The sequence below is a fragment of the Barbus barbus genome, assembly GCF_936440315.1.
Source record: "Barbus barbus genome assembly, chromosome: 39".
In the NCBI taxonomy this organism is placed as follows: domain Eukaryota; kingdom Metazoa; phylum Chordata; class Actinopteri; order Cypriniformes; family Cyprinidae; genus Barbus; species Barbus barbus.
In genome coordinates this window covers 9,018,603-9,036,540 of record NC_136717.1, presented here as the reverse complement: position 1 = coordinate 9,036,540, position 17,938 = coordinate 9,018,603, and the positions used below count along the sequence as shown (strand labels likewise).

Here is a 17,938-nt window from a genome sequence, read left to right as displayed (position 1 = left end):
AAGCTCATCAAGGTCTTCAGGATTATTAGAAAGTTTCTGCATAGAGTTTGATCAAGGTTGGAGCTAAAATCTGCAGGAAAGTAGACCTCAAGGCTCGAGGGCCAGAGTTGAGAACCTCTGATCTAAAACCCTTGATAAACTGTCAAAACGTTTCCCACAGGACTACGGGTAAGATCCCCGAATATTTATGAAGTCAGTTTTTTAGTTGTATGTAGTATGTATAGTGTTCAGTATTTGGTATAGTTGTTGCTCTAAAACAAGACTGACACCAACCTTCTGGTGATGTGTGATTATACCCACTGTAATTAATCACACACATACAAAAGCTAGTAATCGTGACATTCTGTGAAATCACGACCCAGTGTCAGTGTTGAGCTTTCAGTCATTATAATGCTGCCTTTGAGGCCTTAGCATGTGTGTGAGAGACAAATGGCTGTTGAACTCTCACTTTTCTCTCAGTGGAGTGTGGCAGCAGTAAGACCTTTGAGAAAGCCTCATAACTTAAATGTCAGTGTGAGGTGTGTGTACCTTCGGCTAGAGTGAATGAGGCAGTCTGCCGACCAGCGGGAGTCGCTTACGAGAGAACATTTTGTATTTGAGAGTGTCTAGTATCTGGCACCTGTGTACACTTCCATATTTCCAGAATAGTAGGGGGTTTTACCACTGATGACTTCTTATAAAATTGATTCTAGTTACTCAAACAAGACTCAAATGAATCATATATGTGAACGAGGACCACAAAACAATTTCATTTTTTTGAAACTGAGATTCATACATCATTTGAAAGCTGAAGAAATAAGCTTTCCGTTGATGTAAGATTTGTTAGGACAATATTTGGCTGAGATACAACTATTTGAATATCTGGAATCTGAGGGAGCAAAAAAAATCTTTGCCTTTAAAGCTGTCTAAATGAAGTTCATAGCAATGCATATACTTCTCAAAAAATACGTTTTAATATATTTACGGTAGGAAATTTACAAACTATCTTAATAGAACATGATCAATATCCTAATGATTTTTGGCAGAAAAGTAAAATATATCATTTTGACCCATACAATGTATTTTTGGCTATTGTTACAAATATACCCCAGCGACTTAAGACTGGTTTTGTGGTCCAGGGTCACATATTGTTTTTGTGTTTGGATGTTTTGCATTTGTGTACCTCAAACTGTTAAAATCAGAAATGATCCGGCATTCACTACTTCCTAACACTGGAAATTGTATTTATCTCACAAATGAGAATGGACATCGTAAGACATTTAATGACTCTTACAAATCTTCTTAAACGAGTCATATATATTTTGTTGCATTTGAAGGTTTTGTTCTGTGACAAAACTAATTTAGTTTTGATTTACTTTTTTTGCTGCTGTACCTTTAAGACTTATATATCCAATTTACCTCTGCCATGATTGGCTAACGTTTTTGTACAACATTTGTTGTTCATACAAAATTCACTTTTAGATTTTGCAGTAGTTTATATTGCTCTTTCTTTAATAACAGCTTGTTTTCAAAGTGCATGATTTATGAAATGAGCTGCTCCAATTGGAAATATGCCAGTATGGTCAACTAATCAACTAGGCCTAGTTTTCCGACAACTGACCAGTCCATTAGAGAGGTGCGTTTATAGAGAGACACAATTGTGAAATATTGCAGATAAACAACTTTGCAAAGAGAGCAGCTGCATACTAACATTGTGCCTTTGCATACTAACAGTAAGTTTATCTTACGAATAGTGTTGGGTGATATGCTCAATTTTCATATCATCCTATTTTCAGCCTGTAGATCACCGATACACAGTCGTGGCCTAATGGATAATGGGCAGTTGTGGCCTAATGGATAGAGAGTCGGACCTTCATTACCACGACTGAAGTGAGACCCTTGAGAAAGGCATCTCAATGCAACTGCTCCCTGGGCGCTGCATCATTGGCTGCCAACTGCGACGGGTGTGTGTTCACTGCTGTGTGTGTGTCCACACTTCACTTCACAATATTACCGTGCTAAATTAATTATTTATTTACTTCGAAAAAGAGTAGGGGTGTAACCCCGGCATCCTGGCCAAATTTGCCCATTGGCCTCTGACCATCATGGCCTCCTAATCATCCCCATACACTGATTGGCTGCATCACTCTTATCTCCTCTCCACCAATAAGCTGGTGTGTGGTGGGCATTCTGGCGCACTATGGCTACTGTCGCATCATCCAGGTGGATGCTGCACATTGATGGTAGATGAGGAGATTCCCCCACTTCCTTGTAAAGTGCTTTGAGCACCCAGAAAAGCGCTATATAAATGTAACAAATAATACTTAGTTTCAGTGCCGGAAAGTGAACCAACTCCAGCGTAAGTCTAAAAGCAGCCTAATGTTTGTAATATGACTGAATGTGTATTTAACATGATAATTTAATAGAAACATCGTTAGTTACTAATTATAATGCTTACATTTCCTCAGTTATTCAAAAAACGAGCAAAGAACAATTACATTACCAAATAACATTGTCTTTCCAGTGCAAGTATATATAAAAAACAAGAAACACTCCCATTACAATCAGTGCAGCTATCTACACTGTATGATGAATAAATCTCTTATACATCGCATATAATATATAATACGTAACACTGTAAACATGTGGGAAAATAAATATAATGGAACAAATAAGCCCTAATATTAGAAAGTATTACTAGCCTAATAATAATAATAATTGCTATCAGCAAAATCATTAGCCACAGGCAATATCTGACTATCGTCGGTACACGATACCGTTGTCAATCGGCACAACCCTACTTACGAACTTTCAAAATAACGAGTGAAGTTTGCTGAAACATTTTGTTGTTGTTGTTTTTTTAAGGATGGACATCGTAAGACATTTAGTGATTTCCCTTATTTATGAAACTTCTTAACGATTCATTCAACATTCCACTGAAGACTTATGTCATATGTGTCTTTGGAACAAAATAAAACAATCATCATAATTCGTTTTTGGCCCACTGAGGCATACATGGCGAAATGAATTATATTCGGTTCAGTAAACAAGTCAGATTAATTCAGAATATGCTGTAAAGGATTTTTAAGTGTTTGTGATTCACCTTGTTGAAAAAAACAGCATATGCTGGTTAGGTATGTTTTGAAGCATGCCTGCTGGTTCTTAGTTGATCATGTGCTGGTCCTGAGCAGGAGCTAGCTGCTTAGGACCAGAACATGACCAGCTCAGACCAGCTCATGACCATATAACAACCAGCTTAAACCAGCTCAAACCAGCAGTCAGAAGTAGGGATGGGTACCGAAACTCAGTATTAAATCGGTCTCGGGGCTAAATTATGAAAGACCGGAGTATCGATAAGCTCTGACGTTATCGGTACTTCTGTCGGTATTGGAGAAATTAAGAAAACACACATACATTTATTGTTGCTCTCTCTCTCTCTCTCCCTCTCTCTCTCTCTCTCTATATATATATATATATATATATAATGTCGCCAGCTGTTTTTATGTGCAATAATATTCAAACATTTGTCTATGATGCATTTTTGCTATGCGCAATTCAGAAGCCAGATCGCGCTCACGCGGAGGAGCTTCAACACACGCAACATGAAAGTCCTGTTTAATTATGATAGAAGAGAGAACCAACTATTCAAACATCTGCTCACACTTTCCTGTGGCTGTTATATTAAGCTAAGTATTTTTTTTTTTTCGATTTTGGCTTCCAAGGATTATAGCCGCATTTCTTCACAACTCCCTTCCCTTCATAGCGGCGCGGATTCGTTTCTCCGAACCAAAACTTAACATCTGAATCAGCTCAATCAGTGATTGTTATAAAATGCCGTCTTTACTGTTGCTACATTGCAGGACATATTTGATAGTAAAACGTTGACAGTACAATCTGCTGTTCCCCAGGCTGAAATGTGTGTGCGCGCGTGTGCCTGCGCGGCGGCGTGCTCCAAAACGGACAAGCAAAAGTACACTTTGAGCTTCGGGCGCGTCGAAATAACACACAAAAATATGCCAAAAAATACACACACAATGTGTCAAAATGGCCGGTTATGAGAGTCTTCACTTTTGTTTTAAGTGGACGAGAACAGTTGGGAGAAAATCCGATGCGTGTCAGTATATTGTCTTAAAGTGTCAGACTGGAGCTTGAGCCATCAATGTTAATCAAAGAACAAAATGCAAAGAGAAAATCACCCACAGCTCTTAATCTGAACAACGTTATAGCTTTAATAAACATTAATCTATCAGTACATACAGTGAAAACTATGCAGTGCTCATTTACATTTGATTACTTTTGTAACTATTACTTACCTGAACATTAATATTAGTAGACCTTCATGGAAAAATGAAAGCACTGTTTATTTAATTTCGTTTGTGTGTTTGTTTTATTGTATTTGTCAGTTTGTTTTACTTTGTTTCTTTGTTCATGTTGTTACTGTATCTTATCTTATGTATATAAAACACTAAAAATACCTGCACACTGGTGCATTTACAAATTGATGAAGTGCAGGCATTTTTAGTGTTTTATATACATAAGATAAGATACAGTAACAATATGAACAAAGAAACAAAGTAAAACAAAAAGTACCGATAAGAATACTGTTAAAGTACCGGATCGATAAGCAGTATCGATGAGAGTAGTAATACCGTTAAAACCTTAACGATACTCATCCCTAGTCAGAAGTCACTTTGGGTGAAAACTAAATTAATACATGTAAATGTGAAAAAGTGGCTCATAAGAGTAATTTTTAGAGTATTTTAGTACAATGTTTCATCCACATCTGTGTTCAAATGTATTCATATTTCTGACATCAGAAAGATGTCCATGTTCCAGCTTAGTTTCAGATCTACAACGAGAAGTCTTGAGTTCTAAAAGTGACTGTAGGTTTTCCTGTGAGTCAAGATTTTTCTCAAAAGATCAAAAATTTTGAATCCTCTTGACGTGGCCCTTTCAAATGAGATCCAGTCTAGACATCGACCACACCAGTCTTTATCTCATCCAAACACTCAGCAATTACCTCTTCTATCCCCATCGGATCCCTCCCTCCATCCCTCGCTCGCCATCTGACATCTCTGTTGATTCCTTGACTCACATCGAGAAGTCTGGGGTGAATATGCCATGCAGGGTTATGCCCGAGTGCTCTTCAAACAGTTTCTATTTTCAGAGAATCCATCTCACACCTTGGCATGAGTCCACGGCTTTTGCCATTTCGTGTTTAACAAAATCTTTCATTCGTGTGCCGAGGCGTTTGTAGGAAGGTTAAACAGCACTGTAGATAACACAAAGCCGTGACTGCGTTATTGCTTGCATAATTATGAAGGTCAATCTGTCTTGTTTTTCTATTTTTCCGATTCACTGAGAATCTTTTAACTATCGGCATCAACAATCCAGTTGATGCCGATAGTTAAGCTATAAAAGTCAAGAAACGGGTTTTGGTTTCTATTTTGGTTGATAACTAGACAGCTAGTAATTTAGCTGGTCGTGATGGACTGATCTTGTTAAAATGATCATGATTCGTGATAAATGTTTTTATAGTAGGTAAACCAACTTGATTACGTCGTTTATGGTGCTTTATGGGAATGGGCGGAGCTAAATATTTGGCACACTTTGCTCACTTGTAGTTTAAAGACAGGCTACAAATGCATATGGTATTTGGTGTCCTTATCTTGCATTTATTGATACTAACATTATTCAAGGGCAGAAGGTGGTGTTAGCCACTTGAATACCTATAGATCTGCACCTGAGATTATCTGAACAAATCCACAGGGGTCGCGGACCCACTGCCAGAACCACTGTATTATGAAACAGGGAAAGAAAGCAATTGCCATGGTGTGCAAGGAATAAGACATCTATTATCTACCCCTGTAGTGAACACTCAGCAGCAGCTCAGGCTTCATTCTTCTCATTTGCTGACCTTCGACACCACTTTTACCACAAACAATACCTCATCTCTCTATCATTGAACTACGATACTGTACCCCGTTTCTTTTATCAGGGTTTTTATCCAGCGTGTTTGTGGCCAATAGAAGAGACAATTAGGGAATTAGTTTTTTTCCAAGTAGACCCTTCATGAGGGCAACCAAAGGCTTCCAATTTTCATCAACTCATTGGAACGGAGCCAGGATGCTTTTAAGGATCAAGACAGAGCCCTTTTAAACACGTACACACAAGGGACTACTAGGCAAACATGATACAAAGGCCTGGGTCTGCAGGCACACACAATGGATCTGTGAAAGTCATCAAAAAGCTCAACGGTAGTCCAGTTTTCATGAAAGTGGGAATTAATTCCCTTTAAATTAGCATTAGCTGCCAAAATGACCTTTTTTAATAAGTTGGTTAAATGCTCAATGTCTCACAGCTGAGACCCTTTGACGTGTTTTGAACGGCTACATTAATGGAAATAATTAGATCTATGTAATTTCTCAATCTTTTTAACAATTTACAGTAAAAAAAAATAATAATTTTGACATATTGGTGTCAATAATGCAAGAAGAAGGAAAAAGCATAATCAATAATTGACAGCAAAGTATTTTCCAGTGAGGGTGTTTTTTTTTTCTTTGATATGAAATGTGACTGGTTTTCACGAAATTCATGTGGTAAATGATTTAGAAATGTGATAACCAGAGCTGGGCAGATTAGCCTTACAAATTATACTGATTATAAATGACATGATGAAAATTGTATTTAGCATTGTAATCTAGGATAATGCTAGATTAAGATTAAGATAACAATTATTTAAATTATTTAAATTAAATTTTAATACTTGAACACTAAAAATATAAATATTTTATTTGTTTGCCTGTTTATAGTCACAGCTAAATGCAATGACACAATAGGATTTTTAGAGAGGAAAATCTAAAAATAGGAAGAATTAGGCAGAATCAATAAATTATGAATAATTTACTGCCATTGTGTGAACAGTTTGTAATTATGTAATCCATAAAAAGTAACTGTAATCTGATTATGAGCATTTTAAAATCTATGGTTGGTTTTGAAGAGGTTTGAGGTAACTGTCCACTTGACCAAACTGGGAGACCATCTTAAACAAGACGACGGAACCACCCTTTTTGGGAGTCATGCTAATAAATATGCCAAATGCTACTTAGAACAACTTATGGCGTGGATGCAATTTTGCATTTTGTTTTACTTTAGTGCTTGTTGGTTATGGTTATATTTGTTGGAGCAACCAAACAGAGTACTCATTCGTTTTTTCACACTTCACATGCCAGATTTCAGCTGTCACAAAATATAAAAAAGCAATGCTTAGCAACCTTTCCTTCAGGAAACCTAACAGTTTTGAAGTCTCTTTGTTGAATTCGAACACAGACACCGTCTGTCCTGGATCTCTGCCTAATTAAACATTGTTTCTAGTTTAAAACTGACACAGTAGACCAAACAATAGAGACCCCAAATATGTGATTTCACAGCAGCTCTTCTTATCAGCACTTTCTGAGCAGAGCATGTAATTTCTACACACTGAGTGTGTCTCAGCGGGTAGATTGAATGCATTGTTTCTTTTCTTTTTTAATCACAAAATCTCTGTATCTCTTGTTAAAATCTCTTTAGTAATAGCAGAAGTAACACTGGACATCCAGACTTTCCACTGAGATTACTTGTACTGAAAAACCACACGATTTCTGTGGAATTCATCAGCTGTATTCAGTGTATTTGGTTTAGTTGTACATACTTAGCATGCATTCTTGCATTAATTGGATCAGGTAACAATAAGTTGTCAAGATGTCTGAAATGAAACCCAGGCACCACATACTGTATTAATTTAGCTGGTTTGAGAAGTATTTTCCATTCATTTTTTGCCCCATAGAGATTTTAAAAAGTCTTTGTAAAAGCATTATAAGCCATGAACTAAGCCAACCAGCTAAGTGAATTGCAACATTTTATTTGAAGCAAAAACGTTTTTGAGAGAATTTTGCTCTGTTTTGTTTGGGTTTAGGAAATATAATAAAATAAATTCTATTACCTATCTGCTCGGGGTACGTGAAATCAGTGTGACAAGTACCACAGGCACATAGTTTTTCCATTTTTATAGCATAAACACCATCAATTCGAGGAAAGCGTCGACTGTTCCAATGTTTCTCTATGGCGTTGAAACCTAAAGATGTCTGAGTTCAGCTCCCTGTTCAAATGATACTCCATTACTTGCACAATATATTCTTCTTCAGTTTTGTATAGCCTACAATAACATTGTGTGAGGAACAGAATTTGATATTCACTTACAAATTTCCCATCCACTGTTACTGTCAAATCTCATTAATGTGATTTAAATATGCACATATTAGAATTTGACATCTCTTGAATGATTGAGACCAAATCTAATTTGAAATCACTGACGTTTTTTTTTTTTTGGAGCTTGGCCAGTCCACTGGTCAACATTCATTTTGTATTGTGTGGAAAAGAGAAGGGTGAAAATTCTGAAAGAAAATCATGTAAGTTTGGAATGACATGAAGGTGAGTAAGTGAAAGAATTTTAATCCTTGGATGAGTTAATTCTGTATAAGCCGGCATGCAAGACTATGGCAGCATATAATAATGCAAATCCCTTATGAATGTGTGAGAGAGAGAGAGCAGGAAGATGGCATTTTTCTTTGGGTTAATGAATGTTTTCCCGCTTCACTCTTTTGTGTGGAGAAAAATGCTTTTGCTCGAGTGTCGCTCTCTCGCTTAACCTCACATCCATTATGCGGCGTTCAAGTGCTGATGTCAGACAAGTGTGAGTCTGTTTCCGAGTACATGCTTAATTACTGTATAGAATGACAGTATATTGTATGTTTGTAATAGTAACGAAGGATTTAAAGCACATTAATGCACAACTCCTGCTGATTTAGAATGAATAGCTTGAGTGAAAAAAATAATAATTTTGACCCCTGCTCACTGAAAAGGATTATTTGATGCATTCAAAGCCCTGTAAGTATGCTTGATTCAAAAAGGAGGCAATTTTAATTGAAAAGGTTGAGGTGACATCAGCCAGAAAGTAGTTGAGTGGCAAGGCCACAATCTCATTGGATGATATGTGGACGAAGTGGCACTGATTGGCTGGATCAGTCAGAGATAAAGCAGCAACTAAAGTGTCTGACTCTGTTCAAAAATGCATACTAACATACTTTCATAATTAGTAAGGAATAATACAGAGAATGCAATGTGGTTGTATACTTGCTTTTCAGTCAGAACGGAATCTATCCATAAAAAGTAACCTGACATGTAACCTACAGTACAAAAAAGGGCTTGAAAAGCACCAGGAAGTTTATACGTTTCCTTTGCACTCTGTTTATAGGTACTACAGCGCCACCATTCTGCAGATGTCTGGAGTACGTGATGACAAGTTGGCCATCTGGCTAGTGACTGTAACAGCATTCACAAATTTCATGTTTACTCTGCTGGGCGTTTGGTTGGTTGAAAGGGTGGGCAGGCGCAGACTTACATTGGGAAGCATCTTTGGTAAGATTCTTACATACTTGAAGAAGCAGAATATATTCCAGCACATTCCAAATTTATTTTGGGTAACATTTGGGTGCCTTTTTAAATCACTAGTTAGGGGAGACTGGGGCAAGTTCATATATTTGTAATATACAAACATGAAACAATTGTTTTGACCAGCAGATATTGTTCAAAATGAAAATAAAAAAAAATATTACCACCATGCAAACTTAAATTGTACCTTGGACTCAAAAACTGGTTTGGTAAATATAGTCCTTGTTGCAACTTCCCTGTATGACAACTTGCCCAAGTTTCTACTACTTTTTTGTTATTTGAAATGCTATTCTGAACATTTTGAGATATGCCGAAATATATCTGTTTTATACATATGGATTTTTGATTCTTTCTGTACAGGTACTGTTTTGAGTCTGTGTATCCTATCTGTTGGTTTCCTCCTGTCAGCCCAGCATTCTCCTCCTGTTACACTACATCTGACGGACCCCACGACACCCAACTCCAGCTGCACAACACATCTGTGAGTATGATTTAATGGGCAGGTTTATCTTCTAGAGCTTCTCGCCAATGGCAATATAAATAATTCATGAGTACACTATATAGGATATAGTAAACTCAGTTGCCATATAGTGACAGCTGTCTTGTTATTTGGTGTCTTGTCATTTAGCACATATCAAAAGTGACTGAAGAGACAGTCCCCCAGAGCACGCATGAGTTCCTAAATGTGCAAGATTTCCTCTGTCAGTCAGTTGATGTAGTCTTGATCAGCATTGCTTTTTTGCAGAAGTTGGTGGACCAATAGACTAAGTTCACCTAAAAACTAATATTCTGTTATCATCATGACATTCTATACTGTATGACTGTATGAAAATTTTGAAGAGTGACAACTCTTGGTAGAGTAGATTACTAAGAGTATTTGCGGCACTTTTCAAACTGTGAACTGGAGTAGAAATAAATTGGCTGCGGAAAGAACGGTGATGTTCTTGTCTAAATATGAAATATATGAGAAGTTCTCGAAAGTTTGTTGGTAGATGTAACTTTAATTATACATTTTTCTCATGTTACACACCACAAGAACTCCTCAAGGGCTGCATGCAAAAAATAACATACAGCATGACCAATGTAGTCCAATTTACGGACAAATTGCTCTTATGCAGCTGTTCTTTTAATGAATCATTCAAAAAGACTCCTTCACTAAATGAACTCATCATGTCCTTATTCTGTTTATCTGCCTTACAGTAATGAAACTGATAAGAAGGCCTATCCGGTGTAATAGTATGACAGTGAGAAAATGTATTTCAAACTGATGGATTATACCTATATTTTACCTCCCTAGGCAGGTCTTAGCATGAAAAAGTTTGAGAACCGCTGTTATAGTGATCTGGGGAATTCCTACTGGAATAAAGTGAATATCAAGAGATGCCTGAAAATGAGATGCACATTGACACTCAGAGGTTATAGGAACACTGTGGAATTCAATTGTTATTTGAGGACTTTATGAGTACTATCAGTCTCCACATCATCTATTGTATATCATCAGCACCACCTGTCAGTATAATTGACCCAGGTTTATTTCAGGGGCAATATCATCTACATCTATCATCTTTATCAGACAAGAGAAGAAACTATCAGGGTCCTAGGCTCCCTAATAGAAGCACCCCAGACCACATGTTGTAAAGCAGGGGTTTAAATGTTTTACAGACCCAGACACCCCATAGTCTCTAGGCCAATCTAGGGACCCCCAATATGTATACATATAAACAACTCCTTGTTCTGCATAAAAACAAATCTAGCCTTGTAATGAAAAGGTAAAATCTGACATTTTAAGAAATGTATTGACTTTGACACATAGTCATAAGGGTCTGCATGTTCATCTGTGGGTATTCTTGCTTTTTGTTTTGTTTTCTGCTTGTTGGTTCACATTTCTGGTCACCCCACATGACTTTAATTTGGTGGATTAAATATTTTTAAATAGCTTTTTTTATATAGATTTTAAATAGCGAAGCAGTTTTTTTTAGAAAAAAAAGAAAATAAATTAAAAAGAAAAATTAAATAATTGTAATAGAATCACCACAGAAGGATAAAATCATGTCACAACCTGCATTTTTGTCATTTTAATCGTTTCACTCTGAAATACATCACATTCTGGAAGTAAAATGGTTAGCAAATGGCATTTCAGGTTGACTTTAATCTGTTGCTAGTGTCTATATCAGCACTCTAATTATGAAATTATACCATTTCTAATGGGTTCCTCTTGCTTTAGTCAAACTTATTGGTCTCCAACCTAAGTGAAAATCAATTTTATGTTTGGCTCTGTTGGTGTGTATGCTGCAGCAATAACCGTGTGTGTTAGGGGGTCCAAGCTGCTCGCTGTTCCTTAATGTCACAGTAATAGAGTGTCTGAATTGTGTAACCTCATAACAATGACACCCCCCTCCCAGTCTGACAGAGCGTGGCCTCTCTCTCAATCCGAATTCACTCTTACACCGTCATCCAGTTCATCATACACACCACCAAAACAAAGCATATTTATTTTCCTGCTAATGGATGCGTAAAGACTGCACTGTCATCACGGCAGCAAACCAATTTGTGCATAGACTGCACAAAGCCCTTTCAACATCCTTAGATAATGGAATACAGTGTTTAATGGACTCACTGTAACTGCCATGCAAGACCCATTGACCAAGACTTCTAAAGATGAATACTGACTACATGTTGATGTATATGTTAATGGGATCATGGTTGTGATTCATAATCATGCATATTTCTGAGCAAGTCATGCACACAGTTTAAAGCTAACATAACACAGAAGTCGTGTATAATCATAAAATATTAGAATGATTGCTGAAGGATCACGTGGCAATGAAGATTTTGCCATCACTGGAATAAAGTATATTTTAAAATTATAATAAAAAGAAAATAGATATTTAAAATTGTAATGCCCTGTTCAGGGAACACTTATTCATCACAGCATAACACCAAGTCAGTTAAAGGGTTAGTTCACCCAAAAATTCAAATTAGCCTGTATTTTACTCACCCTCGAGGCATCCTAGCTTTTTATGACTTTCTTCTTTCAGGCGAATCCAATCTGAGTTATATTAAAAATTCATTGCAAGCGTTATCATTGCAGTGGGCAGGTGTTTCTGTTCAACAGTCCACAAGACATCAAATAAAGTGTGCACATCCTTAATAAAACATGCCTCCCACGGCTCCGGGGGGTGAATAAAGGCCTCCTGTAGCGAAACCATGCGTTTTTGTAAGAAAAATATCCATATTTCAAATGTAATGAACACTTTTTTTCTCACTTCCACTATCTGTCGTACGCGGAAGCCGTTCTGGTGAATGATGTAGAACATATGCGCAGCGCGTGCCTCTGAGATATGCTAGTCTCACAAGTTTGTTTACAGTAGCAAAGGAAGAAAAGTTGCCTTACTTTAGCAAAGAAAATCCAGTCTCCTCTTGGCTTATATCAAATATATATATCATTTTTCTTTACAAATCCTCGGTTTGTACTTTTAATTCGTGACCGGCGTTTTGTTTTGTTCTCTCTGCGTTCATCACTAATCACGCAACGCCGGCGTCCTATGTCATCTGCCGGAATGGCTTCCGCGTACCACAGATACCGAAAGTGAGTGAAAAGTGTTTATTACATTTGAAATATGGATATTTTTCTTAAAAAAAACGCATGGATTCGCTACAGGAGGACTTTATTCACCCCCCCCCCCCCTCCCCAGAGCCATGTGAAGCATGTTTTATTATGGATGTGCGCGCTTTATTTGATGTCTTGTGGACTGTTCAACAGAAACACCCGCCGACTGCAATGATTACGCTTGCAATAGCCAAGACAATTTTTAATATAACTCCAATTGGATTCATCTGAAAGAAGAAAGTCATATACACCTAGGATGCCTCAAGGGTGAGTAAAACACAGGCTAATTTTCATATTTGGGTGAACTAACCCTTTAAGCTTCAGGGATATCAATCTGACCAGTTAGGAAGCATAAGTGAAACCTGCTTTGGTGCAAATGAAAGTGACAAGTTGCACTAGAGAGGTAACAACAAGACAACCACCCAAAAGGTAATGGCTTGCAGGTGGCGGCTCTTTTTTCCTGGCGGATTTGTCCCTCGTTTGGGGTTTTGTTAGGGTTCTTGTCACTATTGTGCAATGAGGCAGAGGAAATCAGAGGAAGTTTGGTGTGACTCCCTGCACAGTTTCAAGAGCACGGAGGAGATACTGAGAGACAGGCCGTTACACAAGCAGAGCTGGACAGGGCCATAGAAGGCCAACAACCCAGTAGTAGGACCAGTATCTGCTCTATTGTGCAAGGAAGAACAGGGGGAGCACTGCCAGAGCCCTCTAAAATGGCTTCCAGTAGGTCTACTGGTGTGCTGACCGGAAGATTTTATTTCCGTAAGTTGCTTAATGTATTTCTGAGCGAAATATGATTATTAAGAAAGATTGCACAGTGGGACTTACTGCAATGTTATCCATCAGTTGATTGAACTGTGAAAATATGACAGGTGGTTTGACGAAAATGAAAGTTGTTCCAGAGTGTGGAGCAAATTATTATGTTTTAATGAAAGATTATGAATGCAATTAACTTTTTTTTGTTTGTTTGTTTAGAACAGGGGTCACCAAGTTCGGTCCTGGAGGGCCGGTATCCTGCACAGTTTAGCTCCAACCCTAATCAAACACACCTGAAACAGCTACTCAAGGTCTTACTAGGTATGCTTGAAACTTCCAAGCAGGTGTGTTGAGGCAAATTGGAGCTAAACTCTGCAGGACACTGGCCCTCCAGAATCAAGTTTGATGACCCCTGGTTTAGAATAATGTGCAATGGTGAGTCATGCATATAAGGAATTCTAGAAATATGTATTAAAACTGTACATATAGTCCATTTTGATATACGTTGACTTAAGAAGAATTCAAGGTCAGTTGGTTGGGTTTTAGTTTTTAAGTAATTTGTCATGCTCTTACATTACTTTGTGTTTCAGGTCATGCGAGCCCTGTATGTTGGACCCTAGCTGTGGTTACTGTTATCAGGAAAACAGCACTGCTGTGTTTGCCTCCTCCTGTGTGCCCGTCAATCCGGCCTCCACTGAGAGAGCAGCGTGGGGCAAGTGAGTCACCACTGAAACAGAGACTCTGTATGCGCAAGCACTTGAGCTGTTCTGTGTATATTTGGGCATATTATGTGTTTTTATTCATTCTACAGTACATTACAAAGTTATGCAATACTTGCCAAATGTAAAATCTCAAACTTGTTAATTGTGGCATTACTGTACGATAGTAGATGTGATTGATCCTGTGGTGCTTTTTAATTTAATGTTGTTTTTTTTCCAAAATTTAAATATGGTAAACATTTTGATATTTATTCATTTACCTTATAAATTTCATTGTGTGTTTGTTTCAACTCTAACAGATGCTCCAACTCCACACATTTGCCAGATAGTGGTATATGGTCTTATAATTTTTGCCCAACTTCTTATTCATGGGTTGTGCTCCTGGGACTAGTGCTCTATCTCGCATTTTTTGCCCCAGGTAAGATGATCATAACTGTTTGTAATTAATAAAACAAAATATCATAGCAGTGCAATCCATCACCATTGTGCCACTCAGCAAGACATAACCAGAGGTTGCTCTGAGGGAATTATACCTATAACACTGTATATTCATGGCAATTTAAAACACTTTCACCTCTTGACAGGAATGGGACCGATGCCATGGACAGTTAATTCTGAAATCTACCCTCTTTGGGCCAGAAGCACAGGCAATGCTTGTTCGGCCGGAGTAAACTGGACCTTCAATGTGCTGGTGTCTCTAACGTTCCTCCACATGGCCCAGTATCTGACTTACTATGGTAATGCTCTAATTAGTGGAGCGACAGCAGTCATGAACATGACCTTTTTGTCAGGATCAATATGGTATTTGATCTCTCAACATCAAGAGTATACTGCACATAACGACATTGTAGAACTAATTATGTCTATGACTCAATATTACTTTCCTCTGGAAGTCAACAACTCCCTGTGCAAATTAATATTCTAAATACACTTTCCTGAATTTGCTGTTCACAGATTATCACTGCACATTACTGAAAAATAATAACTTGCTTTGCACTTAAACCAACTTTTATAACTTTTTGTCCCGCTGACATTCACAATTCTGACTAGGCGAGTAGGGGGGAAAAAATAATATATTTGAGTCTTGAATAGTTTTGTTAATTTGACCTATTATTAAAATTATACCCATTTATTAACCAGTATCTCTTTGTCAATTCCCAGGTGTATTTTTCCTGTATTCCAGTTTGGCCCTAACTGGCTTCTTTTTCATTTATGGCTGCCTGCCCGAGACTAAAGGACGGCGGCTAGAAGAGATTGAGTCCTTGTTTGAAAACCGGCTCTGCTCATGTGGGATCTCGGATTCTGATGAGGATCGGCAGGTGGAATACATCCGAGTGAAAGGGTCAAACTACCACCTATCGGACAACGATGCGTCAGATGTCGAATAGCTCATGTGAAACCTCTAGGCTGGTAAACGGGGATGAGAAGGTATCGATTGAGCCTCGTTCAACCCTGACGCCAAGTCCGCCCACTGTATCGGTCAGGTTGAGCCTCTCTTCAACGCGACGGCAAGAACAGGGTTGTAGAGCACACACAAACAAACACGCAGTGCCAAGTCAGCTTTTATAATATCGTCAGTATATTTTTGCATCACAGTTCATGCAGATCTACTGGCTCGTTTCTCCACTGTCAGATGAACATCCTCTGCTTATTTATGTAAAATGAGATGTTAGCTGTAAATTCAATAATATATATGCAGAAGGATAGTATTTTTTTCTTAACGTCAAGTCTAAGTGCGAACTCAATGCAAATTTTATATTTGAAAATAACACAGAAAAATATAAGCTACACTACCAGTCAAAAGTTTGGACGCACCGACTCATCAGTTAATAGTATTTTTCATAGTGAAGTCACTAAAATATGAAATATCATTAACGGAATTACGCAGAGATCAAAAATATTTAACAAATACATTTTTCTATATATTTCAAATAGCAACCCATTGCCGATATTACAGCTTTGCACGCTTTTGGCATTTAAGTGTGTCTAAAGTTTTTATTAGTAATCTACCTATAATCCAAACCAACTGCTTTAAGTGATTTGAAGTAACTCCCTAAATATTAACAAAAATCAAACACAAGTGAATAAACGTCATTTTCATGTCCCTCTGGCCTACTCATTAAAATGGCTTTGAAAATGTGTAGCAAATCACATTGCTTGTTTGTAATATGCGACCACTGTGTAGTTTTTGAAGTACAGTAGTTTATTTTGTCATTTGAACCTTCGTGTTTGTAGGATTAAAGATTATTGACACACAATGTCAAATGTAGTTTTCTGGAGTTCCCTGTGATAGTGTAGTGTGGCCTTCTAAAATATTTCACAATTTTGACTTAAGTTTTGACAGTTTACATCATTATTGTGTTAAGACTCTTTTAAGATTCAAGATTCTTTTAAAATTTTGGTCACACTTTATTTTAAGGTCCAATTTCCGCTACTAACAAACTACAACGTTTGCCTCAATAAACTCCTAATTTGCTGCTTAATAATAATTAGTAAGGTAGTTGTTAAGTTTAGGTATAGGGTATGATTAGGGATGTAGAATATGGTCATGTAGAATATGTGCTTTATAAGTACTAATAAACAGACAATATGTTAATAATAGTCATGCTAATAAGAAACTAGTTAATAGTGAGAATTGCTCCCTATACTAAAGTGTTATCAACATTTTAATTATTTGCTTTTAAATGTTTACATTTTATTTTTTATTATCATTTTAATTTGTCTTCCTTATAGCCTAGTGTACAAAGGTCATAGCATAGGTCTTGTCCATGGAACAGTGTAGGGTAACCGTTTTGACAAGTACATTGTAATATCCAATATTCTGTTGTGCTGCTTTGTAAGTATACAAATAGACAAATACACAGCAAGGTGTGCCAAACCGACCTGAAAATCTCTATGTTGTGGTTGTAGCTTTATCGAAAATAAGTTGATGGCTCTTGTGAAAGCAACCAATAATGTCGACTCAAGTTCCTGTTTAAAGGTTTCACTCTGTTCAGTGATAAATAATTGTGCACATCAGGCCTTGTGTATTGTGTGTTTTGTTTAGAGACATGATTATGTGTAATTTGATATATTCCATTGGATAAAACTTAATTTGGTTGAGAGAAGCACAAATCAAATTGGCACAGTGTTTAGATTTTAAAGGAATAGTTCACCCACAAATGGACCTTGGTCGTTCCAAACATGCATGAATTTTTAGTCATAAATGGAGAGGTTCTGAAGAATATTCAAGCTGCCCTTTTACATGTAATACAGGCATGTAACCAGGGGAAGCCAATCTCCAAAAAGGACAACAAAAATTTTTTGGATGAACTATTCCTTTAAGACACCAATTGAATCTCTATCATAAAACATATTGCTTCAACTAGAGTCTGAATAGAGACGT

At 37.3% G+C, this 17,938-nt stretch overlaps 1 protein-coding gene across 1 annotated transcript in view; it reads left to right on the top strand.

The window, feature by feature from the left end:
• Positions 1 to 15,941, top strand: part of LOC306858561 (proton myo-inositol cotransporter-like) — a gene marked incomplete at its 3' end in the record, with an annotated part of 76,123 nt that extends 60,182 nt beyond the window's left edge. Inside the window, exons 5-10 of the mRNA XM_079399145.1 lie at positions 9,272 to 9,435; positions 9,829 to 9,949; positions 14,425 to 14,550; positions 14,853 to 14,971; positions 15,138 to 15,290; positions 15,715 to 15,941. Of these exons, the coding sequence (XP_079255271.1) occupies positions 9,272 to 9,435; positions 9,829 to 9,949; positions 14,425 to 14,550; positions 14,853 to 14,971; positions 15,138 to 15,290; positions 15,715 to 15,941 (910 nt within the window). The remainder of the gene's footprint in view (positions 1 to 9,271; positions 9,436 to 9,828; positions 9,950 to 14,424; positions 14,551 to 14,852; positions 14,972 to 15,137; positions 15,291 to 15,714) is intronic.
• Positions 15,942 to 17,938: the final 1,997 nt, after the last annotated feature.